General features: G+C 43.4%; 1 protein-coding gene across 3 annotated transcripts in view; it reads right to left on the bottom strand.

Moving 5' to 3' along the window:
• The window catches only part of EVI5 (ecotropic viral integration site 5), a 277,149-nt gene extending 256,476 nt beyond the window's left edge, over positions 1-20,673 (bottom strand). Inside the window, exon 1 of one of the 3 annotated variants that reach the window (XM_054531115.2) lies at positions 20,119-20,673. Coding sequence is in view for 2 of the 3 variants with exons in the window: in XM_063718560.1 (XP_063574630.1) it covers positions 19,543-19,584 (42 nt within the window). In the remaining variant the exon portion in view is untranslated. Of the gene's footprint in view, positions 1-19,542; positions 20,068-20,118 lie in introns of those variants that run through there. The other 2 variants (XM_063718560.1, XM_063718554.1) reach the window with 2 other exon arrangements.
• Between the last annotated feature and the right edge of the window lie 4,890 nt (positions 20,674-25,563).

Here is a 25,563-nt window from a genome sequence, read left to right as displayed (position 1 = left end):
TCCCACCTCAGCCTCTCAAAGTGCTGGGATTAAGGGCGTGAGCCACCAAGCTCGGCTGCTTTATGCATTTAGCCTTCCTTTAATATCATAATCACAAAATTAATATAGCTGCTATTTATATTGACCACCAAAACATATAGCAAGTACTGTTATAGGCACTACATGCTATTATTTCCACTCCTCATGACCAACTTTACACAGTAAATATCAAGACACATATTTTTCTGATTAAAAAAAAAAAGACCCAGAAAAGTTATAAACAACAAAAACACAAAACAAAACCCATGCTCTACTACACCATGCCACTTTATTTCCCAGGTATCAATTCTCTTTATAATCAAATTCTTTTCAACACAGAATTTTGCTGGATTACCTACCAAACCTAAAGTTGTCTTCCTTCATAGAGAAGGAATTATTATTACCTGAACCACTTTGCTGGATTACCAAATTGCTGACTTCCCCACAAATTATTTTGTATTAAAACTGGGGGGAAACGGCGGGGCATGGTGGCTCATGCCTGTAATCCTAACACTTTGGGAAGCCAAGGCGGGAGGGTCGCTTCAGGCCACGAGCTTGAGATCAGATATTGAGATCTCATATCCACAAAAAAATCTTTTAAAAACTAGCCAGGCATGGTGGCATGTGCCTGTAGTCCTGGCTACTCAGGAGTCTCACACAGGAGTCTGTCCAAGTGTCAGGAGTCTGACATTTGGGATTACTTGACCCCAAGAGCTCAAGTTTACAGTGAGCTATGATCATGCCACTCCGCTCCAGGCTGGGTGACAGAGCAAGACCCTGCAAAAATAATAATAATAATAATAACAATAATAATAATAATAATAATTAATAAAATATATTGAATAAGAACACTGGAAAACTGAAATTTGATTATTTAAGCTGCAGCTAAAATTGTTATACCTAAGCTGTTCAAGCTCGCAAGTGAGGAGCTAAGCCTATTCCCTAACCTCAACCTTCCAATGCCACAAACACAAAATTGTTTTGTTTCATTTTGTTTTTTTAAAAAAAGGATATCCACACACAATTTTTTCTTGACAGCAGCAAAGGTATTAAAGTACATGTTTCCTTATGTTTCATGCTAGTCCTTAAAAATACAAATTCATAACAAGTAACTCTTAAAATATCGCATATATCACATGAATTTTAAATTTCAGTATACACAATATATCGAGCACTGTGTTAAGTATGCTCAACAGCACTATCATTCCCTGCCCAATGTGAAATAAGAATGAATTACCACTGTTTTGAAAAATCCTAAAATGTCAATAAGAATCTCAATATAATCCTCCAAAAGGGTAAATAGTGCCTAGATCATAGCAAAGGCCTAAAAACTCTATTTTAATGCTAGTCATTTTAGTTACTTTAACTACACAGGTACAGTAGTTCCTCCTTATCTGAGGTTTCACTCTCCATGGTTTCAGCTACCTGCCATCAACCTGGTCCAAAAATATTACATGGAAAATTCCAGAAATAAACAATTCATTAATTCTCGGCCGGGCGCAGTGATTCAAGCCTATAATCCCAGCACTTTGGGAGGCCAAAGCAGGCAGATCACTTGAGGTCAGGAGTTCGAGAACGGCCTGGCCAAAATGGTGAAACCCTGTCCCTACTGAAAATACAAAAATTAGCTGGGCGTGGTGGCACGCACCTGTAATCCCAGCTACTGGGGAGGCCGAGGCAGGACGATCACTGGAACCTGTGGAGGCAGAGGTTGCAGTGAGCTGATATCACACCACTGCACTCCAGCCTGGGAGACAGAGCAAGACTCCGTCTCAAAAAAAAAAAAAAAAATCCAATTCATCAATTCTAAATTATATGTCATCTGCCCTGTTCCACCTGGGACATGAACCATCACTTTGCCCAGTGTATCCATACTGTATATGCTATCCGCCTGTTAGTTACTTAGTAGGCATCTCATTTATCAGATCCACTATTGTTGCTGTATGACAGTGCTTGTGCTCAAGTAATCTTTATTTTACTTAATAATATTTGACTAGTAATAATTATTAATTGTTGTCTTTACTCTGTTACTGTGCCTAATTTATAAATAAAACTCTATCATAGGTAGGTATGAACAGGTAAATACATGCTACGCATAGGATTTGGTCCTATCCACAGTTTCAGGTATCACTAGTAGTCTTGGAATGTATCTCCCGAGGATAAGGGAGAACTACTGTATACGTAAAAGAAAAGAGTGATGAAATTATGAGGTGGAAAAAATGTTCTCTTAATCAAAACTGGAAAAAGATACATATGAAAAATCAGGGAATCCTGGCACAAATATACTAAATATCAATAAAATAATTTTTTAAAGGTCTTCAGCATCTCACCAGGTAAAGTACCATGTTCTATTAACAAGATGTGTGGCTCTGACAAGTTATTTAAGCTCTTTGAACCTTGGTTTCCTTGAATTAAGCAATAATTCTAATGCTTTACTGTTGTAACATTCCAGAGAAATTTATACAGACTCAAATAAGCAGATTTTTTTGGCAGAGTATGGTGGTTCACGCCTGTAATCCCAGCACTTTGGGAGGCCAAGGTGGGTGGATCACTTGAGGCCAGGAGTTTGAGACCAGCCTGGCCAATGTGGCGAAACCCTGTCTCTACTAAAAATACAAAAATTAGCTGCGCATGGTGGCAAACGCCTGTAATCCCAGCTACTTGGGAAGCTGAAGAAAGAGAATCACTTGAACGTCAGAGGCAGAGGTTGCAGTGAGCCAAGATCACACCACTGCACTCCAACATGGGCAACAGAGTAAGACCCTATCTCAAAAAAAAAAAAAAAAAAAAAAAAAGAACTCATATAAGCAGATTTTTTATGCAATGGTTAGTTTCAAATATAACAGGAAAAAAAAATCCTCAAAATGTTACACTATAATAGAAAACTAAGGTCTTAATTCCCTGAGCTCCATATACTAGGTTACAGAAACAATCAGACATTTCTGGGACAAGTCAATACAATGAGAGTACATAAGCAAGACTAAAGATACACAGCTACACAATAACGGACTTTCAGAAGATGCCGAAAAAGCATTTAGGACTGCAAGAGATTTTTTTAAATCTGATAATACTAAAGGAATCTAAAGTGTTACATACTTAACTCCGACACATCCACATCTTTCTAGTTCTCACCTGCCATAGGCAAGTAGGTGTTCTGTCTGAAGTCAGAAGACTTCCGTCAGAGCTTATGCTCTTTGGACTCTCCTAGAGCTCAGGTGATTGCTCCCTTCTTCCCAGTTTCTGCTCTCAATTTTTAAACATGCTCCTCCGCCATATTTAAAAATCTTGGCTGGGCGTGGTGACTGACTGACACCTGTAATCCCAGGACTTTGGGAGGCCAAGGCAGGTGGATTGCTTGATCCCAGGAGTTTCAGACCAGTCTGGGAAACAAGGTGAAGCCCCATCTCTACAAAAAATACAAAAAGTAGCCGGGTGTGGCAGCACATGCCTGTAGTCCCAGCTACTCAGGAGGCTGAGGTGAGAGGACTGCTTGAGCCCAGTAGACCAAGACTGCAGTGAGCCACGAACGCACCACCGCACTCCAGCCTGGGCGACAGGCAAGACCCTGTCTCAAAAAAACAAAACAAAAACAAAATCTCGCTGAATTTTACATCCCCCTAAGTACCCTGTGTCTCACTGTATCCTCCCTTCCCCATAGCTAAGCAACTACGAAAAAGGTTTAGATTTTCACTCTTTCCTTTCTCACCTCCCACTTTTTCATTGCAAATTCTATTCTGCCATTTTTCTGAAACCACACTTAACCAAGGTTACTTACCGAGAACCTCTTTGTTGCTAAATCAAGTAAACACTTGACAGTCCTCACCTTAACTTGATCTCTCTGCAACATGTGCCCCAGTACCATTCTCTCCTTTTATTCTGATTAGAAAATACATGTTAAGAACCCAAATATCACAGAAAAAAATGGAAGTCCAAGTACTCTGTAACCTCACTCTCAAAGACAGTCACAGTTAACAATATGGTATATATTCATCAAGATTTCTTTTCTAATAATACATATGACATTTAGGTATGTATGTAATGTTTTAAATTTTACAAAATTGGAAAATTTTACATATTTCCTTGACAATTTCTTTTACTTAACGTACTTTGATCTTCTGTGCTTGTCAGTATTCGTGGTACGAAGATTAATTCCTTCCCTCCTCTCATGCCCCCTGCCACCCTACCCACCCCAGGCAAAGGGCTCCACATCCTAATACCTGGAACCTGTGACTATGTTATCTTATATGGCAGGGGGTGCTTTGCAAAGTTAAAGATCTTGAGATAGGCTGGGTGCGGTGGCTCACGCCTGTAATCCCAGCACTTTGGGAGGCCGAGGCAGGCAGATCACGAGGTCAGATCAAGACCATCCTGGCTAACATGGTGAAACCTCATCTCTACTAAAAAAAATATATAAAAAATTAGCCAGGTGTGGTGGCGGGCACCTGTAGTCCCAGCTACTCAGGAGGCTGAGGCAGGAGAATGGCATGAACCTGGGAGGTGAAGCCTGCAGTGAGCCGAGATGGCACCACTGCACTCCAGCCTGGGTGACAGAGTGAGACTCCGTCTCAACAACAACAACAAAAAAAAAAGATCATGAGACGGGAGGTTATCTTGAATTATCTGGGTTGTGCCTGATATAATCACAAAAGTCTTTATGAGAGAGAAAACAACATGAAAGCACAAACAGAAAAAAATTTGAAGCTGCTATGCTGCTGGGTTTGAAGATGGAGGATGGGGCCAAGGAATGCAATGCAAGGAATACAAGGAACGCAGCTCGAGAAGCTGGAGAAGATTCTCCCCTAGAGCCTCCAGAAGAAAACAGCCCTGCTACAATCTTGACTTTAACCCAGTGAAACATTTTGAATTCTGACCTTCAGAACTGTGAGATACTAAATTTGTTTTGTTTTAAGTCACTAAGTTTGTACTAATTTGTTACAGCAGCACAGGAAAGCAACATAGTATAGACACCATACTCCATCAGCTGTATAGCATTCCGTCATATAAATATAAATGTACTATACTTGATTTAACCAATCCTCTATTGATGGATACTTGGAGTGCTTCCAATTTTTTACTATTATTAATATATGTTAAAGACATTTCTCCACATGTGTACGTTTCTCTAGGATTTATTCTATAAAGTATAACTACTGGGACAAGTAACATGACACTACAAGTTTTAACAGATATAAAAAGAAACCAGCCGGGCGCGGTGGCTCACACCTGTAATCCCAGCACTTTGGGAGGCCGAGGCGGGCGGATCACGAGGTCAGGAGATCGAGACCATCCTGGCTAACACAGTGAAACCCTGATTCTACTAAAAATACCAAAAATTAGCCGGGCGTGGTGGCGGGTGCCTGTAGTCCCAGCTACTCGGGAGGCTGAGGCAGAAGAACGACGTGAACATGGAAGGCAGAGGTTGCAGTGAGCAGAAATCGCGCCACTGACCTCCAGCCTGGGCGACAGAGCAAGACTCTGTCTCAAAAAAAAAAAAAAAAAAAAAAAACTCCAAAACTCTGGGTTTTTTTGTTTGTTTGTTTTTTGAGACATGGTTTCGATCTGTCACCCAGACTGGAATGCAATGGCCCGATCCCAGTTCACTGCAACCTCCGCCTCCCGGGTTCAAGTGATTCTCCTGCCTCAGCCTCCCAAGTAGCTGGGATTACAGGCACCTGACACCACTCCCGGCTAATTTTTGTATTTTTAGTAGTGACAGGGTTTCACCATGTTGCCCAGGTTAGTCTTGAACTCCTGACCTCAGGTGATCCACCTACCTCGGCCTCCCAAAGTACTGGGATTACAGGAGAGAGCCACAGCGCCCCGCCAGAAGTCTGTATTTTTACTCACACTAACAACATTCCAGCCCCTCCCTCCCTCTTCAAAGTTCTATTCTTTTAACTTCTGTTAAATCACTTTCCTTGGTTTCCTTTTATAGTGGCTACTCTTTTTGTTCTTATGCAGACTCTTCATCAGCTCATTTCTTAAATGTTACTGGTCCCCAACATTCCAATTCCACTCTATCCTTCCTACACACACTCCCAGAGATATCTCATACTTCCTTTACCCCCAATTACTACTTACAAACAAAATGGAATTCATCACTCCTTCCTTTTAAATCTTTTCCTCCACAGTGTTCACTCTATTGTCATACCAACATCCAGCAGCCTATAACAGATACATAGGGGTCACCTGATCCCTACCTTATCCTCACCCCATATATCAAGTCTAAGGATTCCATGTCCTTATAGTGCTAGAATCCATAAGCTTATCTACCTCCCTTCCAATTCCTTGGATAAGGAATACATCAATTTTCTTTTTTTTTTTTTTTTTTTGAGACGGAGTCTCCCTCTGTCGCCAAGGCTGGAGTGCAGTGGCGCGATCTCGGCTCACCACAGTCTCCACCTCCCGGGTTCAAGCAATTCTCCTGCCTCAGCCTCCCAAGCAGCTGGGATTACAGGCATGTGCCACCACGCCTGGCCGGAATACATCAATTTTCAAGTGTATTACTTTACTGTGTGTTTTCCCTATTCCAAGTCTTATACCCCACTGTACTAGAATATTCTTCTTATTTTTTTTTTTGAGACGGAGTCTCACTCTGTCGCCCAGGCTGGAGTGCAGTGGTGCAATCTCGGCTCACTGCAACCTCCGCCTCCCGGGTTCAAGCAATTCTCCTGCCTCACCCTCCTGAGTAGCTGGTAGGACAGGCACACACCACCACGCCCAGCTAATTTTTTATTTTTAGTAGAAACGAGGTTTCACCATGTTGATCAGGCTGGTCTTAAACTCCTGACCTTGTGATCTGCCCGCCTCGGCCTCCCAAAGTGCTGGAATTACAGGCGTGAGCCACCACACCCGGCCTGCCCACTGTACCACAATAATCTTTCTAAAACTCAATTCTGATTTGTCACTCAACTAGATCTTTTATAGATGGCAGGGTGGAATGTAAAATGGTGTAATTTCTTGGGGAAAATTGTTTAGCACTGTCTTCTAAAGTTAAACATACATCTTCCCTACAACTCAGTAATTCCACCACTATTTATTTATCCAAAATAAATGAAAGTGTATGTCTACGAAAAGACTCACAGCCAAAACTTCATAGCGGCCGGGTGCAGTGGCTCATGCCTGTAATCCCAGCACTTTGGGAGGGCGAGGCACGTGGATCACCTGAGGACAGGAGGAGTTCAAGACCAGCCTGCCCAACACGGTGAAACCCTGTCTCTACTAAAAATATAAAAATTAGCTAGGCATGGTGTCAGGCACCTGTAATCCCAGCTACTCGGGAGGCTGAGGCAGGAGAATCACTTGAACCTGGGAGGTGGAGGTTGTACTGAGCCAAGATTGTGCCACTGCACTCCAGCCTTGGCGACAAGAGCGAAACCTCATCTTCAAAAAAAAAAAAAAAAAAAAAAAGAAAAAAAAAAGGGCCAGGCATGGTGGCTCACACTTGTAATCCCAGCACTTTGGGAGCCCGAGGCGGGCAGATCACCTGAGGTCGGGAGTTCAAGACCAGCCTGACCAACATGGAGAAACCCCATCTCTACTAAAAATGCAAAATTAGCCGGAAGTGGTGGCACATGCCTGTAATCCCAGCTACTCGGGAGGCTGAGCCAGGAGAATCTCTTGAACCCAGGAGGTGGAGGTTGCCATGAGCCGAGATCGTGCCATTGCACTCCAGCCTGAACAACAGGCTGTCTCAAAAAAAAAAAAAAAAAAAAATTCATAGCTACTTTATTCATAATAGCCAAATAGAAGATAGGACAAATAAATTGTATTATATTCATACAATGTATTAATATGCATGGATTAAAAAGAACTACTGATATGTGCAAGATCACGGATGAATTTCAAAAACATTATTTTGACCAAAAGAAGCAGACACAAAAGAATACACACTGTGTTATTCTACTTATGTGAAGTTCAAGAACAAGAAAAACTAATCTATGGTAAAAGATATCACAACTCCAGACTGGGCAACAGAGCAAGACTCCCAAAAATTAGCCAAGTGCAGTGGCACAAACCCTGTTGTCCCCACTACTTGGAAAGCTGAGGCAGGAAGATCGCTTGAGCCCAGGAGCTCAAGGCTGCACTGAGCTATGATCACGCCACTGCACTCCAGCCTGGGAAACAGGGCAAGACCTCATCTCTGAAAACAAAACAAAACAATCACAACAATGGGGGTTAACTAAAGCAACCAAAATAGGAATGATTCACGTAGGTGTATACCTTTATCAAAATTCATTAAACTGGTCAGGTGCAGAGGCTGATGCCTGTAATCCCAACACTTTGGGAGGCCGAGGCAGGAGGATCACTTAAGCCCAGGAATTCGAGACTAGCCTGGACAACATAACAAGACCCCATTTCTATGAGAAAAAAAAATTTTTTTAATTAGCCAGGTGTGGTAGCACATACCTGTAGTCCCAGCTACTCAGGAGGCTGAGGTGGGAGGATTGCTTGAGCCCAGGAGGTCAAGGTTGCAGTGAGCCGTGATCACCCCACTGCACTACAGTCTGGGCAACAGAGCAAGACCCTGTCTCCAAAAAAAAAAAACTTATAAATTATTTCTGGAATTTTCCATTTAATATTTTCAGACTGTAATTGACCACAGTTAAGTAAAACTGCAGATAAGGGAGGATTACTGTATTCAAAGACATTATATTATTCATGACTTATCCCCAAAATTCATTTTCAATTTACTTCAAGGTCCTTTCACCATCAAATTATGCTGTTTTCCAAACTACCCTGATTTCTGGTATGCCTGAAGAATACTACATTTTTCTTCTACCTTTCTCATGTATTTTATTCAATTATATAATTAATCATTAAAGCTACACTTTTATACAGTATCTGCTAACGCTGTTCTGATAAAGTCACTAGCATAATTTATGAGCACACTGGATTTATTTCTGACATACAAAAGATTCAGGACAAAGACAACAGCAAATAATCATTTGAGCACCAACTCAAAGACAAAATCCCCATCCTTCCTTCTATCTCAGTGCTTCCGCTTTCCTATGAACAAACAAAAAAAGCATTTATCCATAATAAAGCAAGTTTTGTTCTTATCTCTCATCAAGGTCCCTCTCAAGAACAAAGGAGCTAGCAGTTACTTAAGAAGAGTCCTGATAACAAACTTACAAGACACTAAATAGCAAAAACAACAAAAACCCAGATAATAGCCAGTTTAACTAACTTCAGGGAACACTTTTCAGAGAGTTTAACTGTGTGAGTTGGATGAGTACAAAGAACTATTAAGGCACTAAACCCACATTGTTTTTGGCCACTTAAAAGGATAAACTGCAAACAGTACAAGCAGAGAAAGCTCTCTTGAAGTAAACAGCTAAAAATGCAAAATAAACATACCAGGCTAGTAGCAATACCTAGTGAGAAATGAGATGACACTTTGCAAGCAAACTTAGGGGGCCACAATCAACAGGTTCTAACAACAATTAATTAATCTACATTCTTCCAATGAGGAAGGACTATCGTAACACCATGAGAGATAGTAAAAATTCCCCATGTCATCTGATTGATATCTTGAATTTTATATACAAACAAAAAAGTAAAATACAGTCATGCACCGCACAAGAACATTTCAGTCAATGGATACCACATATAAGAGGGTAATACCTGCCTGGGCATAGTGGCTCACACCTGTAATCCCAGCACTTTGGGAGACTGAGGCAGGTGGATCATTTGAGGTCAGGAGTTCAAGACCAACCTGGCCAACGTGGTGAAACTCCGTCTCTAATAAAAATGTAGAAATTATCCAGGTGTAGTGGTGTGTGCCTATAATCCCAGCTACTGGGAGGCTCAGGTAGGAGAATAGTTTGAACCCAGGAGGCAGAAGTTGCAGTGAGCTGAGATAGCGCCACTGCACTTCAGCCTGCGAGACACAGCGAGACTCCATCTCAAAAAAAAAAAAAAGAGGGTGGTTTCATGAGATTATAAGATAGTACTTTTGGTGTATCTTTGCTGTTTATATACACAAGTACCACTGTGTTACAACTGCCTACAGTATTCCATACAATAACATACTGTACAGGTTTGCAGCCTAGGAGCAAAAGGCTATACCATATAGCCTAGGTGTGTAGTAGGCTCTACTATCTAGGTTTGTCTAAGTATATTCTACGATGTTCATGCAACAGTGAAATTGTCTAACAACTCATTTCTCAGAACATATCCCCATTGTTAAGCAACACATGACTGACTGTTACTAACTTGTGGTAGAAAGAAAAGGCCAATGGGGATTTTGTGCAGTTGAGAAGCAGGCTTTTGTATTTTATAAAACTTGTTAAAAATTAATTTGAGGCCGGGCGCGGTGGCTCACGCCTGTAATCCCAGCACTTTGGGAGGCCGAGGCGGGCGGATCATGAGGTCAGGAGATCGAGACCATCCTGGCTAACACAGTGAAACCCTGACTCTACTAAAAATACCAAAAATTAGCCGGGCGTGGTGGCGGGCGCCTGTAGTCCCAGCTACTCGGGAGGCTGAAGCAGGAGAACAGCATGAACCCGGGAGGCAGAGGTTGCAGTGAGCCAAAATCATGACACTGCACTCCAGCCTGGGCGACAGAGCGAGACTCCGTCTCAAAAAAAAAAAAAAAAATTAATTTGAAGAGCCGTATGTAGAGCTCGCAGGTTTTTATTTTTTGCCAAATATTAGAAGGAAAAATCTATCTACTATCTAGAATCACAACTTCATAAGAAAAAGGGCATTTTAACACAGAAAAAGGATGGATGTAATTTAAAGGTGAATAAATTGTATAAACATTGACAACATTTCTATTTCATCATGAACTTCATGGTAAAAATTCTAACTCAAAGAGCAACATCTGGGAAGTTACTGACTTCGTAAGCGTTTTAAAGAAAATAAAAATATAGAATGTCAAAGAATAACAAAGCTATTAGAGATATTTAAAATAGAGACTTTAATGGGTGGTTTTATCATTCACTTTATGTTAACTATACACTAAACTCTCCACAACTTTATTAATCTTTAATAATAGCTCATAACTTTTTCTAGTTTAGAAGCTTTCTTCAAAATAAAAAATTCTGAATACTACCTCTTCCCATGATTGGATTTAAGCATTACTAACTGAAATGATAAAACCATCATGACTTTTTTTTTTTTTTTTGAGATGGAGTTTCACTCACTGTCACCCAGGCTGGGGTGCAGTGGTGTGATCTCGACTCACTGCAGCCTCTGCCTCCCATGTTCAAGTGATTCTCCTGCCTCAGCCTCCCAAGTAGCTGGGACTACAGGTGCACACCACCATAGCCAGCTAATTTTTTTTTTTTTTTTTGAGACAGAGTCTCACTCATCGCCCAGGCTGGAGTGCAGTGGCAAGATCTCGGCTCACTGCAAGCTCCGCCTCCTGGGTTCACGACATTCTCCCACCTCAGCCTCCCGAGTAGCTGGGACTACAGACGCCCGCCACCACGCCTGGCTAATTTTTTGTATTTTTAGTAGAGACGGGGTTTCACCATGTTAGCCAGGATGGTCTCGATCTCCTGACCTCGTGATCTGCCCGCCTCCGCCTCCCAAAGTGCTGGGATTACAGGCGTGAACCACCGCACCCAGCCAATTTTTTGTATTTTTAGTAGAGATGGGGTTTCACTATGTTGGCCAGGCTGGTCTTAAACTCCTGACCTCAGGTGATCCATCTGCCTCCGCCTCCCAAAGTGCTGGGATTACAGACGTGAGCCACCACCACGCCCGGCCCATTATGACTTTTTAATAAATTTTATTATATATTACAAATATGCAAGATCTATTATTCATGCAACGTTTAATGCACACATGGATTTCCAGACCCCTTGCAGAGATCTACAGCCCAATTCATTTCTCCAGGCACTCATCTCCTCCTACCACAAGTTTCTCACATTTTAGGCTGGACGATTCCTTTAGAGAAGGTATCAAATAGCTCATTAAACCGGATTATCTTCAAAATCACTTCCAATCTTGAGATTATAAGATCCTGGGACAACGAGTACTTCTAAAAAGAATTTTGAGACTCCTAAAGAAATGACAGCTTGACCAATATTTAGGTCCTCTACCTCCTGACACTCTTTTCAGAAAACTATGAAGAAATTTAAAAGGTGTAACCCCATAAGGAGGAGACAACAATGGAGGACAAGTGGCAACAAGTTTCTGTATAATGGAAAGCAGACAGTGGACTTCCCAGGTGAGATGGCAGATTGAACACACACACACATCTAGTTTTGCTTCCTCCCAAAACGTTACTAAAATAAGGATAAAGAAAACTGTGTTATTGTTGTTTGTTCTGTTTTTAGGACACAAGCCATTAGGACAGGGAGAATGAGACAATAGCAACAAAATTTTGGAAGCTGGAAAGCAGCTGGATAACTGACCTAGTCAAAGATGCCAAAATCTTTTTTTTTTTTTTTTTTTTTTTTGTGATGGAGTCTCACTCTGTCGCCAGGCTGGAGGTTCAGTGGTGCAATCTCAGCTCACTGCTACCTCCACCTCCTGGGTTCAAGCAATCCTCCTGCCTCAGCCTCCTGAGTAGCTGAGACTACAGGCGCATGCCACCACGCCCAGCTAATTTTTGTATTTTTAGTAGAGACGGGGTTTCACCATGTTGGCCAGAATGGTCTCGATCTCTTGACTTCATGATCTGCCTGCCTCAGCCTCCCAAAGGGCTGGGATTACAGGGGTGAGCCACTGCACTCTGCCAAAGATGGCCAAATTCTAAGCCAGCAATGCTGACAAGTAAGAACAAACCAGTTTATGCCACAGATTCCTCAAAAGGCTCAGGAACTGCCAGAACAAAGTGGGGAAGGGGGACTAAAAGAAAGGAGCAAGTGAATGCTGAACAGTTAGAATCCCAGATTTCCTCCAAGCTGCTGAGTGGCCCCACCCGCAATGTGGCAGGTGACAGATTTCTTTTCTCAAGAGGGTAAACCATACAAGGTGGAAGACATAGGCATCCTAACAGAGACAGATTGTGTGAGCCCATATACTAAATGTTCTATGGCTCCTTACCCAACCCTCTTTTCCTGAGTTCCCAGATACTGACAAACAGACCTCAACTCTCCAAGCAGAAAACTGGAAGATACTCTCTGGAAAATATGACTGGGACAAAAGGAAAGATAAATACAGTGGAGAAGCCTCAAACAATCCACCCAGACCAATCATTTCAATCTTGGCCACACACTGGAATTATCTTGGCAGCTTTAAAAAATACTGGTGCTAATCTACACAGATAGAAATCAGAATAGTGGTCACCTCTGGGCTGGGAGTGAGAAAACAGAAGAAAGGGATATGAAGGAATTTTCTAGAATTTTTTGCCATGCTCTACATCTTATATCAGTTACATGGTAAAAATCAAACTATACACTTAAATTCTGTGCATTTTACTGTATGTAGCCACACCTAATTTTTTTTTTAACTATCGCTACCTGGGACCTAGTCTCAGAGATTCTGAAGTAATTATTAGCAGCAGGGATTTTTTTTTTTAAAGCTCTCCATGTGATTATAATGTGCAGCCGAAGCTGAGAATCACTGCTTTAGACTCTAGAATATAGGGTAAAATGACACGTCCTTAAGTCCTACTTACAAGTTCAGGACTTCCCATCAGCTTTCAGTAGACCACTCTTAATCATGAACAGACAACCAAGGATTACCAGTCTTCCGAGGAGGGCCTCTACTAATAAGACTATATCAAATAGGAAAAAAAGTAACTTGGAAGAAACTATGCAAGGAAAAGAAGGTCTAGGCCAGGTGCAGTGCTTCACGCCTGTAGTCCTAGCACTTTGGGAGACCAAGGTGGACGGATCACCTGAGGTCAGGAGTTCAAGACCAGCCTGGCCAACATGGTGAAACCCCGGCTCTACTAAAAATACAAAAATTAGCTGGGCATGATGGCGGATGCCTGTAATCCCAGCTACTTGGAAGGCCGAGACGGGAGAATCGCTTGTACCCAGAAGATGGTGGCTGCAGTGAGCCAAGATCATGCCACTGCACTCTAGCCTGGGTGGCTGAGACTCCATCTCAAAAAAAAAAAAAAAAAAAAGAAAGGTTTAACGATTGTTAACATTTTTTATGATCTTTAACATTCTCAGAGAGATAAAAACAGATATGGCACCCATGAAACAAGAAGAGATGGGGAAATAAGTGACTGAGTAGAGGAGGCTGAACCTACTGGCCTGCAAAAGGGAATATAATCAAGAAACAAGCTGAGGGAGTCTCTCTGAGCCTATTCTGGCTCAGAATGCTGCCAGATAAAGTGATATAAAAATTTTTTTAATTTAAAAAATAAAAAGAAGCAAGCTGATTTGGCTAACTCACAGAATCCCAGAAAGGCTCAGAATCTAGGAGCCTAGGAGTTCCCAGGTACAGGGTCAGTGGTGGAGAGGCATGGGGCTAAAGAGAAAGTAAGTGGTTTAAAGTCTATATAAGGTACAGTTGGACTCTAGTCTAGGTTCCCTCCTCTACCACCATTCCTATCTCATAAATTTATTTTCTAGAAACTCTGACCTGGTGATACGATTTGGCTCTGTGTCCCCACCCAAATCTCACCTTAAATTGTAATAATCCCCACATGTCAAGGGCAGGACCAGGTGGAGATAAATGAATCACAGGGGCAATTTCCCCCACCCTGTTATTGTGATAGTGAGTGAGTTCTCACGAGATCTGATGGTTTTACAGGGGGCTTCACCCTTTGCTGGGCATTAATTCGCTCTCCTGTTCCCCTGTGAAGAGGTGCCTTCCACCATGGTTGTAAGTTTCCTGATGCCTCCCCAGCCATATGGCACTGTAAGTCAATTACACCTCTTTTCTTTATAAATTACCCAGTCTTGGGTATTCTTCATAGCAGCATGAGAACAGACTAATACACCTGGTGAGACTCCAGACTCAAGAAAAGTAAAGTGAGGCTCAAGGCTGAAAGCCAAGGGGTTAAACAGAAGGGTGTTTGATGAAAAGCAGCCCCTGCCCACAGCCTACTTTCTTTGCCCACCTCTCAGAACACTGGGAGCCAAGCATAGACCCTGTCCCCCTCCCCTAGATTTGATTTAGATACCACTTTGCATGCTGCCAAGCCAATTTCCATCATAGAACTTCTCCTAGTGGAAGACAATAATCTTTTTTTTCAATTTCTACTACCCCCACTAGACTCCGAGCTCCTTAAGGGCAGAAGCAGCATCTTAATCAGTTTTGTATCCCCAGAGCCTAACACAATGACTATCAATATACTAAATACTCTATAAATCTTTAATTGGTCCTACACACTGGTGATACCATGTTAAAAAATAATACCATGCAAAACTTAGTTGGAAATACTAGAACACAGAAGGTGTACTTTGGATCAGGTCACGAACAAAGAGTAAAGATTTAGAATTTATTGATGAAATGATGTCTCAGATTACTTCAAAATAATCCCAGGGCCACCCCTCCCTCACCCTGCAAAAAAAAAAACAGATATTTTTCTATATGCAGGTCACAAATGTTTTAAAATATCAGTTACAATAACATCAAAAAACATCAAATATCTAAGTAACAAAAATGTGCAAAGCTTCTACACGGAAAACAGAACATTACCAAGAGAAATTCTCAAAAGACCTAGATACAGAGATATACCATGTTCATAAATTGACTCAATATTGAAACATCAATTATCTCCAAATTGATATATATTCAACTCAAATTCCAAAATTTGTGGAAACTGACAAGCAGATTCTGAAAATTATATGAAAATGCTAACAGCCAAGAACAGCCCAGAAAACCTTAAGGAACAAAGTTGGAGAGCTTATATTACCACATATCAAAGCTTATTATAAAGTTACATTAATACAGTGATATTAGTGCAAGGATAACAAATACACAAATAGAACAAAGTATCCAGAAACAGACCCACACTAATTTCATAAATTAGCTGACCATACTGTTATCTAATTTATGGAAAAAAGTTCCACACAGTGCAGACGGACAAGGATGGTATTTGCAATAATTGGTGCTGGATCAAACAGACATCCATATAGTAAAAAGTGAATCTTGGCCCGGTGCAGTGGGTCATACCTAAATCCCAGCACTTTGGGAGGTCAAAGCAGGCGGAGATCATGCTACTGCACTCCAGCCTGGGTGATACAGTGAGACCCTGTCTCAAAAAAAAAAAAAAGTAAATCTTTTTTTTTTTTTGAGACCAAGTCTCACTCTGTCACCCAGGCTAGAGTGCAATGGCACAATCTCGGCTCACTGCAACCTCTGCCTCCTAGGTTCAAGCGATTCTCCTGCCTCAGCCTCCTGAGTAGCTGGGATTACAGGCACCCGCCACCAAGCCCAGCTAATTTTTGTATTTTTAGTAGAGACAGGGTTTCGCCATGTTGGCTAGGCTGGTCTCAAACTCCTGACCTCGTGATCCGCTCGCCTCGGCCTCCCAAAGTGCTGGGATTTCAGGCATGAGCCACCACGCCCGGCCTAAAAAGTGAATCTTGACCCCTGCGACTCATCAAGAATTTACTCTAAATTATATACCTTAAATGCAAAAAGTAGGGGATGGGTACAGTGGCTCACACCTGTAATCTCAGCACTTTGGGAGGCCGAAGAGGGCAGATTGCTTGAGCCCAAGAGTTTGAGACCAGCCTGGGTAATATGTTGAAACCCCGTCTCTACAAAACATACAAAAATTAGCCAGGCGTGGTGGCACACGCCTGTAGTCATAGTCACAGCTACTCAGGAGGCTGAGGTGGGAGGATTGCTTGAGCACAGGAGGTGGAGGTTGCAGTGTTCTGAGACTGCACCACTGCACTTCAGACCCTGTCTGAAAAAAAAAATTTTTTTTGCAAAAAGTAAAATAAAATTGCTATAAGGCAACACAGAAAAATATGTTCATATTCTCAGGTTAGGCACTGATTTCTTAAACAGGACACAAAAAGCAGTAACCATAAAGGACAAGATTGATAAAGTATATTTCATTAAAATTAAGAATCTCAGGCTGGGCGCAGTGGTTCATGCCTGTAATCCCAACACTTTGGGAGGCTGAGGCTGGTGTAGATGTATGACTTGAGCCCAGGAGTTCGAGACCAGCCTATGCAACATGGCAAAACCCCATTTCCACTAAAAATACAAAAATTAGCTGGGCATGGTGGTGCTCACCTGTAGTTCCAGCTACTTGGGGGTTAAGGCAGGAGGATTACCTGACCCTTGGGAGATCAAGATTGCAGTGAGCCGTGATCGTGCCACTGCACTCCAACCTGGGCAAGAGAGTGAGAGTCTGTCTCAAAAAAAAAGGCCAGGCACGGTGGCTCACACCTGTAATCCCACCACTTTGGGAGGCCGAGGCTGACAGATCATGAGGTCAAGAGATCAAGACCATCCTGGCCAACATGGTGAAGTCCTGTCTCTACTAAAAATACAAAAATTAGCCGGGCATGGTGGCACACACCTACAGTCCCAGCTACTCAGGAGGCTGAGGCAGAATTGCTTGAACCCGGAAGGCAAGGGTGCAGTGAGCCGAGATCGCACCACTGCACTCTAGCCTGGCAACAGAGTGAGACTCCATCTTACAAAACAAACAAACAAACAAAAAAAACACATACACACACACAAATTAAGAATCTCCAGGAATGAAAAAAACACCATTAAAAGACTGAAAAGGCAAAATACAGACTGAAAAAATAAAAATGCAATACATATATATCCTAGAAAGGACTCATATCCAGAATAAAGTATTACAAATCAAAGAAAAATAAGCATATCAATGAAAACTGGGCAAAAAGACTTAACAGGCACTTCACAAGAGGAAACACAAATGGTCAACAAAAGATACTCAACCTCAGTACCAGGAAAATGCAAAATGAAACCACACTGATATATTACTGTACCTCTACTAGACCAGCAAAAAAAATTTCAACTGACAAGCACCAGCAAGGATGTGGGGTAACTGGAACATTCCCTGCTAATTGGTAGAAACACTTTGGGAAAATGTTCAACAATATCTAATACTAAAGTTTTATCAGGCACATACCTATAAAACCAACAATGCCACTCCTACGTACATACTCCAATCTAGTAATGTTCTATTTCTTGATCTTTGGTGGTTCACTTAGTAAAAATTCATTACCTGCAATGTTTTTTGTTTTTGTTTTTTTTGAAAGACGGTCTCACTCTGCTGCTCAGGCTGGAGTGCAGTGGCATGATCAAGGCTCACTGCAACCTCGACCTCCCCAGCTCTGGTGATCCTCCCACCTCAGCCTCCTGGGTAGCTCGGACTACCAGCGCACACAACCACACCCAGCTAATTTTTGTATTTTTAGTAGAAATGGGGTTTTGCCACGTTGCCCAGGCTGGTCTCAAACTCCTGGGCTCAAGTGATCCACCTGCCTCTGCCTCCCAAAATGCTAGGATCACATGCGTGAGCCACCGCACCCAGACCACCTGCACATTTAGAATTGTGAACTTCTTCTCTATACTTCAATAACTTAGTTCTAAGATTTATTTGACACAAAGTTCTCGGAAATCGTAAAGTTATCATTTTAGAATAGAAAAAAGAGCTTCTGGGCCAGGTGCGGTGGCTCACGCCTGTAATCCCAGCACTTTGGGAGGTTGAGGCGGGCAGATCATTTGAGGTCAGGAGTTCGAGCCCAGCCTGACCAACATGGCGAAACCCCATCTCTACTAAAAATACAAAAAAAAAAAAAAAAAAAAAAATTAGCCGGGCCTGGTGATGCATGCCTGTAATCCCAGCTACTCGGGAGGCTGAGGCAGGAGAATATATCCAGCCTAGGCGACAGAGTGAGACTCAGCCTTAAAAAAAAAAAAAAAAAGAAAAGAAAAGAAAAAGAAGGCCGGGCACGGTGGCTCACGCCTGTAATCCCAACACTTTGGGAGGCCGAGGCGGGTGGAACACGAGGTCAAGAGATCAAGACCATCCTGGCCAACGTGGTGAAACCTCGTCTCTACTAAAAATACAAAAATTAGCTGGGAGTGGTGGCGCGCGCCTGTAGTCCCAGCTACTCGGGTTGCTGAGGCAGGAGAATTGCTTAAACACAGGAGGTGGAGGTTGCAGTGAACCAAGGTCGCCACTGCACTCCAGTCTAGCGACAGAGCGAGACTCCGTCTCAAAAAAAAAAAAAAAAAAGAAAGAAAGAAAGAAAAGAAAAAGAGCTTCTGGTACACTGGTGAAATTCTACTAACAAAATTTTAAAACAAAAAAAAAGTTACTTACATCAGCTCAGAACAAAGATTAAAAACTACCAGCAGATCACTTTTCTTTAACTTCAGTAAGCACTGGAATTCATTCTTTCGGCAAAGAAAGGAGTTTATTATTCAACACTGTAACCCAAAGAAAAGATACCACTTCAAGAAAATACTTCTTTTCGAAAGCAGCTCTACCAGCAATAGATAGGAGGAAAGCGAGGAAACCATTCCAAAAGGCTTGTTTAACTCTTGGGTGAAAGGATGCCAAATAAAATGATCTAACAAGCCCCAAAGACAGACAGACAGACACAGGGAAATCACTGCAACTCTTCTGAGTGCAAACACCAACACCACAATCCAACCTACCGGAAATCCTGAGGTTAATTTGAGGCTTGCCCCACTAGTCATAAGGTAATTCAGGGATGGCTACAAACTCTCCTCAAGTGCATTCTGGACCTGGCACATCTGCCTTGCCCATCAGCAGCCTGGAGACACGCCATGCGCAGAATCCCGGAGGCCAAATAAAGACGCCAACTTTGCAAGTCAGGGGCGCGAGCGCTCTCGCCCCTCAGGTCCCCAGAGGGAACCGACTTCTGGCCTCAAGGGTGGGGTGCAGGGTCAGTGTCCTCCACGGGATTTACGAGGACGTGCCCCCGAAGCTGCTCCATCCCTCCACCGCCCTGGGACGCCACAGTTATACCCGCCGACGAGTTTCTTCCCCAGCGCCCACGAGAAGGAGGGCTGCGGGCGGCGGCGACAGGCGAGGAAGCGAGTGCAGGGAACTTAGGCCCTGGCGGGGCCGGGCGCGCCCGCCCCGCTCGCGCAGCAAAACTTGCGGCGGCCCCCGCCCGCCGCGCCTCGGCCCAGCTGTGCGCCAGCGGAACACGGACTCACCGCCCGCCCGGCCTCCCGGCCCGCCCGGCCTGGCGCAGCGCCCCTCACCTTGGAAACGTTGAGTAGACTTCGCCGTAAACATTAACTTCCCATCCAGCCGGCAGCCGCGCCGCCGCGTCTCAGCGCCTCGGCCCCGCTCCTGGCTCCACGGGTCGCCCGTCCCGCGTTCCCAAAAGCACCACGCTCACTCAGAAGCTCAAGGCCGCCTCACGACCCTCACCTACCCCTCCCGGCACCGCCGCTGTGGGAACCGCAGCCAGCCCCTTGCCTGCTGGCCAGCTGGCTCCTCCGGGTCCGGCCCGGCCGCGTCAGGAGAGCCCAAGGCGCAGGCGCGGCAGGGCCTTAAAGAGACCCGGCCGCCTCTACCGCAGAATGGGTTCGAGCAGGTTAGGGGCCGGGCGGGCCGGCCGAGAAAAGGAGAAGGCGAAGGGATTGGACGGAGTGCAGCGGTGGCGGAGAATCCCTCTCTCTCTCCGCCTCTCTTTCAAAGCACCAGCCCTCAGTCCTGCAAGTCGCCGACTTCCTCGGCCACTTGAACCGCCCCTTCCATGTTAAAGCGGTAGAAGACACACCCCCTCGGGGGCCCGAAGCGACCCCGAGCTTAGGACTGCAGGCCTCGCGCTGCCGCACCGACCCGGAGCCTGACTTCCAGGCCCCTGGCACGCGGTGCAGACGCGCATGCTTCGGAAGGCAGCCCCTAGCTCCCCCAGAGGTGGCCTTAGGGCACTCTCAAAAACAATAATCAACGCGTAAATGACACTTGTAATTGTAATGTACTCTTACACGTCTCTTCGCACTGGATTTATCAGACTCCTGCAGGGGGCAGAACATGGGCACGAATATGTAAGATTAAGCCGGGCAGCCCTCCAGCGTCAACGAAGACATTCTTAGAAGGAAAGTACTTCGTTTGGGACGGAAACAGCCTATTAATTCTGGTCCAGGAAAAGCAGGCAAGAAAAATTAAAAGGCAATACAGATTACTTTCATTATATATTTAGAAGTGACAGCCGGGCGCGGTGGCTCACACCTATAATCCCAACACTTTGGGAGGCCGAGGCTGGCGGATTGCCTGAGGTCAGGAGTTCGAGACCAATCTGGCCAACATGGTGAAACCCCGTCTCTACTAAAAATACAAAAAAAAAATAACCCGGCGTGGTGGCGTGCGCCTGTACTCCCAGCTACTCTGGAGGCTGAGGCAGGGGAATTGCTTGAACCACGGAGGTGGAGGTTGCAGTGAGTCAAGATCGCGCCACTGCACTCCAGCCTGGACGACAGAACGATACTCTGTCTCAAAAAAAGTGACAAAAATTATAACAATTAGCAGCACAAGAAACTCCAAAATTATTTGTCTAGAAATTAGATATCCCTATTTTCTAAGTTTATAAGACAGAATTCGCAGATGGGTTTCCACTGAACTAAGCATTTCAGAAAAAAAAAAAAAAAAAAAAAAAAAAAAAAAAAAAAAAAAACCACCTTACTTTTTTTTCAACAAGATTAGGAAATACCAAGAAATAGGAAGTAAAGCCATGCCCTCCACCCAGTTAAAAACTTTGAAAACTTGAACTTTTATCTGAGGCAAATGTTTGCATAACTTTAGGTTGTGCCATTATTTAAAGAAATTTCAATTAACAATTTTATTGCAACTCAATCCTTGTATAAGAAAACTAAGATGTGCAAGATATGCTTTGTTAAACAGATGCTTGAAGGCAGCATGCTCGTTAAGAGTCATCACCACTCTCTAATCTCAAGTACCCAGGGACACAAACACTGCAGAAGGCCGCAGGGACCTCTGCCTAGGAAAGCCAGGTATTGTCCAAGGTTTCTCCCCATGTGATAGTCTGAAATATGGCCTCGTGGGAAGGGAAAGACCAGACGGTCCCCCCGCCCGACACCCGTAAAGGGTCTGTGCTGAGGAGGATTAGTATAAGAGGAAGGCATGCCTCTTTGCAGTTGAGACAAGAGGAAGGCATCTGTCTCCTGCCCGTCCCTGGGCAATGGAATGTCTCGGTATAAAACCCGATTGTATGTTCCATCTACTGAGATAGGCTGTACCTCTCCCCTCTTATATTCCATCCGTCAGCAAATTCTATTGGTTTTTACCTTATAAATGGTCCTTGAATCTGTCCTCTCCTATTTCCTCCATCACCACCCTAGTCTAGGCTACCTTCACCTGGGGAGTGGGGGTGGAGGGATTACTGACCTAGTCTTCTTGTGGTTTACCCATGTCCCCTTTATCCCCTCTCTAATCTCAACACAACAGGCAAAGTGACTTTTTCAAAATACAGTGTGACCCTGTCATTTCCCAGCCTGAACCACTTAAACACCTTCCCATTCTCTTAGAAAAAACCCTCCTAACTAACCAAGCCCTGAATGGCCAGGTGCCTTGCCCACCTCTCCACCTCTTCTCACTGCTCAGACCAATTTCACCCTGCTGTCTGTGCTCCAGCCACACTGGCCTCTTTTTATTCCCTATTTACCGGTTTCCTGGCCTCAACAAAGCTTTTGCTCATGCTTTGCTCTGTGCCCGGAAAGTTCTCCCAGTCCTCATCCTTTGACAATGGCTCTAGTATCCACCTCTGAGAAGCACCTTCTGACCTCCCTACGGTAGTCTCTTACTCCTTTCACATTGCATGAAACTGTAATTGGGTAGTTATATTGGTGAATTTTTTACTATTAGCTCCTTAAGTCCAGGATTTGATTTTGTTTGTTTCAAGGTTGTATTTTCATATTTGTTAAATATATATTTGTTCAGTAAATGACAATTATAGATGCTAGAACTTAAACTAAATTTGGCGTAAAGTCAAAGGTAAAATGTCACAATCTGACATTTGGAATCAGAATCTAAAAACTTCAGTTATGTTAAAACTGATTTTATATCATTTTAGCTGGGTGGTCACAAGATTCTTTGGGTAACCTTTAAAACAGTTCTCAAAGAGCCTTTTGTAAGCACCTGAATTAATAATGATAAGACATGGGATGGCCCACATAAAACTAATAACATTGGTTGCTTCAAGAGAGGAAGACTGAGCCAAGCACGGTGGCTCACGCCTATAATCTAAACACTTTGGAAGGCTGAGGCCGGCGGATCATTTAAGATCAGGAATTTAAGACTAGCCTGAGCAATATGGCAAAACCATATCTTAAAAAAAAAAAAAAAAAATGTAGACAGGTGTGGTGGTAGGCACCTGTAGTCCTGCTACTTGGAAGCCTGAGGCAGGAGGATTGCTTGAGCCTGGAAGGGTGAGGCTGCAGTGAGCCATGATTGCGCCACTGCACTCCAGCCTGGGCGACAGAGAAAGATCTTGTCTCAAAAAAAAAGAGAGAGAGAGAGAGAGGAAGACTGGGTGACTGGTGGGTACCAGTGGGAAGGAGATTTTTACTGCATGCCCAAAAGGTTTAAAATTGTACCTTTTTTATCTTAAAGTATATGAATTATCTATTTGAAGATAAATAAATGACACAAAGTATGTGAATTATCTATGTGAAGATAAATAAATGACACAAAAGAGTGTCATACTGTTCCATTTATTTGAAATTCTACAAAAGACAAAATTAATCTGTGGTGAAAAAAATCATAACAGTGGTTCCTTATGGCAGGGGATTGACTGGGATGGTACATGAGTGAAATTTCTGGGTGGTAAAAATGGTCTCTATCTTGATAGGGATGTGAGTTACATAAGTATATTCACTTATCAAAAAATATGCAGGTAACATTTCAGTGAATGTAAATTTTACCTTAAAAACTATAAAAAATAGTGGCCGGGTGTGGTGGCTCACACCTGTAATCCTAGCACTTTGGGAGGCCAAGGTGGGTGGATTGCCCGAGCTGAAGAGTACAAGACCAGCCTGGGCAACACGGTGAAACCCCATCTCTACTAAAATACAAAAAAAAAATTAGCCGGGCATGGCAGCGTGTGCCTGTAATCTCAGCTACTCGGGAGGCTGAGACAGGAGAATCGCTTGAACCCGGGGGGCAGAGGTTGCAGTGAGCCGAGATCACACCATTGCACTCCAGCCTAGGTGACAGAGTGAGAGACTCCATCTCAAAAACAAAACAAAACAAACTAGGCAGGACATGATGGCTCATGCCTGTAATCCCAGCACTTTGGGAGGCCGAGGTGGTGGATCACGAGGTCAGGAGTTCAAGACCAATCTGGCCAACATGGTGAAACCCCGTCTCTACTAAAAATACAAAAAAAATTATCCAGGCGTGGTGGCGGAAGCCTGTAATCTCAGCTACTCAGGAGGCTGAGGCAGAGAATTGCTTGAACCCGAGAGGTGGAGCTTGCAGTGAGCTGAGATTGTGCCACTGCACTCTAGCCTGGGCAACAGAGCAAGACTCTGTCTCAACAGCAACAACTAAAAAAAAACCATAAAAATTAAATAAAATTTAAAAATCTAATAGCTAACACCTGGTTGAGCACTCAACATGTATGGGTATTGGCTAAGGCTATATACATACACTATTTCGTTTAATCCTCATACTGTCCTCATGGGGTAGGTATTATTATCATAACCCCCTTGCATATGAAGAAGCTGAAATTTAATAAATACCAAATAACTTACCTCAATTTATACCCCTGGAAAGTGGTGGCAGAGCTTTTAACACAGTCAGTTGAATGCCAGAAGTGGTTAAACATTAGGCCCTGTAGTACTTCTCTGAAATTGTAATATTTTGGTTTATATACATTACTCATCTACTAGATCAAGAGCTTCACAATGATTGCAATCCTGTTTTGTCTTTTTGTTTGTTTGAGGTTTGTGGTTTCATTTTATTTTATTATTTTAAAAGACTGGGTCTCACCTATGTTGCTCAGGCTGGACTTGGACTCCTGAATTCAAGCCATCCTCCTGCCTCAGCTTTTTCTTTTTTTTTTTTTCTCGCTCTATCGCCCAGGCTGGAGTGCAGTGGCAAGATCTTGACTCACTGGAAGCTCTGCCTCCCGGGTTCACGCCATTCTCCTGCCTCAGCCTCCCGAGCAGCTGGGACTACAGGCGCCTGCCACCACGCCCGGCTAATTTTTTGTATTTTTAGTAGAAACGGGGTTTCACCATGTTAGCCAGGACGGTCTCAATCTCCTGACCTCGTGATCTGCCCACCTCAGCCTCCCAAAGTGCTGGGATTACAGGCATGAGCCACCGTGCCTGGCCTTCAGATAGTTTTATTTGCGGTAAATTCAGTGAGCAATTCAAAGTCTTCTATGTTCTAATACTGTACAGCCTTAGCATTGATTTGGGTCACCGTCTGGGAGGGGAACCCCTCTAAACTTGGCAAGGGTTAAACCCTGGAACACCATGCTCTAAACTGCCAAAGGTGTTTAAGTCAGTCATGTTAGCTCCATTGTTCACAGAAAGGAAATGGAAGGGAGACAGTCCTCTGAAAGGCAAAAACAACCCAAGGTACAAAGAAGGAACTCACCAGAGAAGTCAAACCCACTGTGAACAATATTCCTCCCTCACCCTGGGAGCTTTTTTAGAGAACTAGACCATCTC

Source organism: Pongo abelii, chromosome 1 (genome assembly GCF_028885655.2).
Source record: "Pongo abelii isolate AG06213 chromosome 1, NHGRI_mPonAbe1-v2.0_pri, whole genome shotgun sequence".
NCBI lineage: Eukaryota > Metazoa > Chordata > Mammalia > Primates > Hominidae > Pongo > Pongo abelii.
This window is presented reverse-complemented; position numbering and strand designations above follow the sequence as displayed.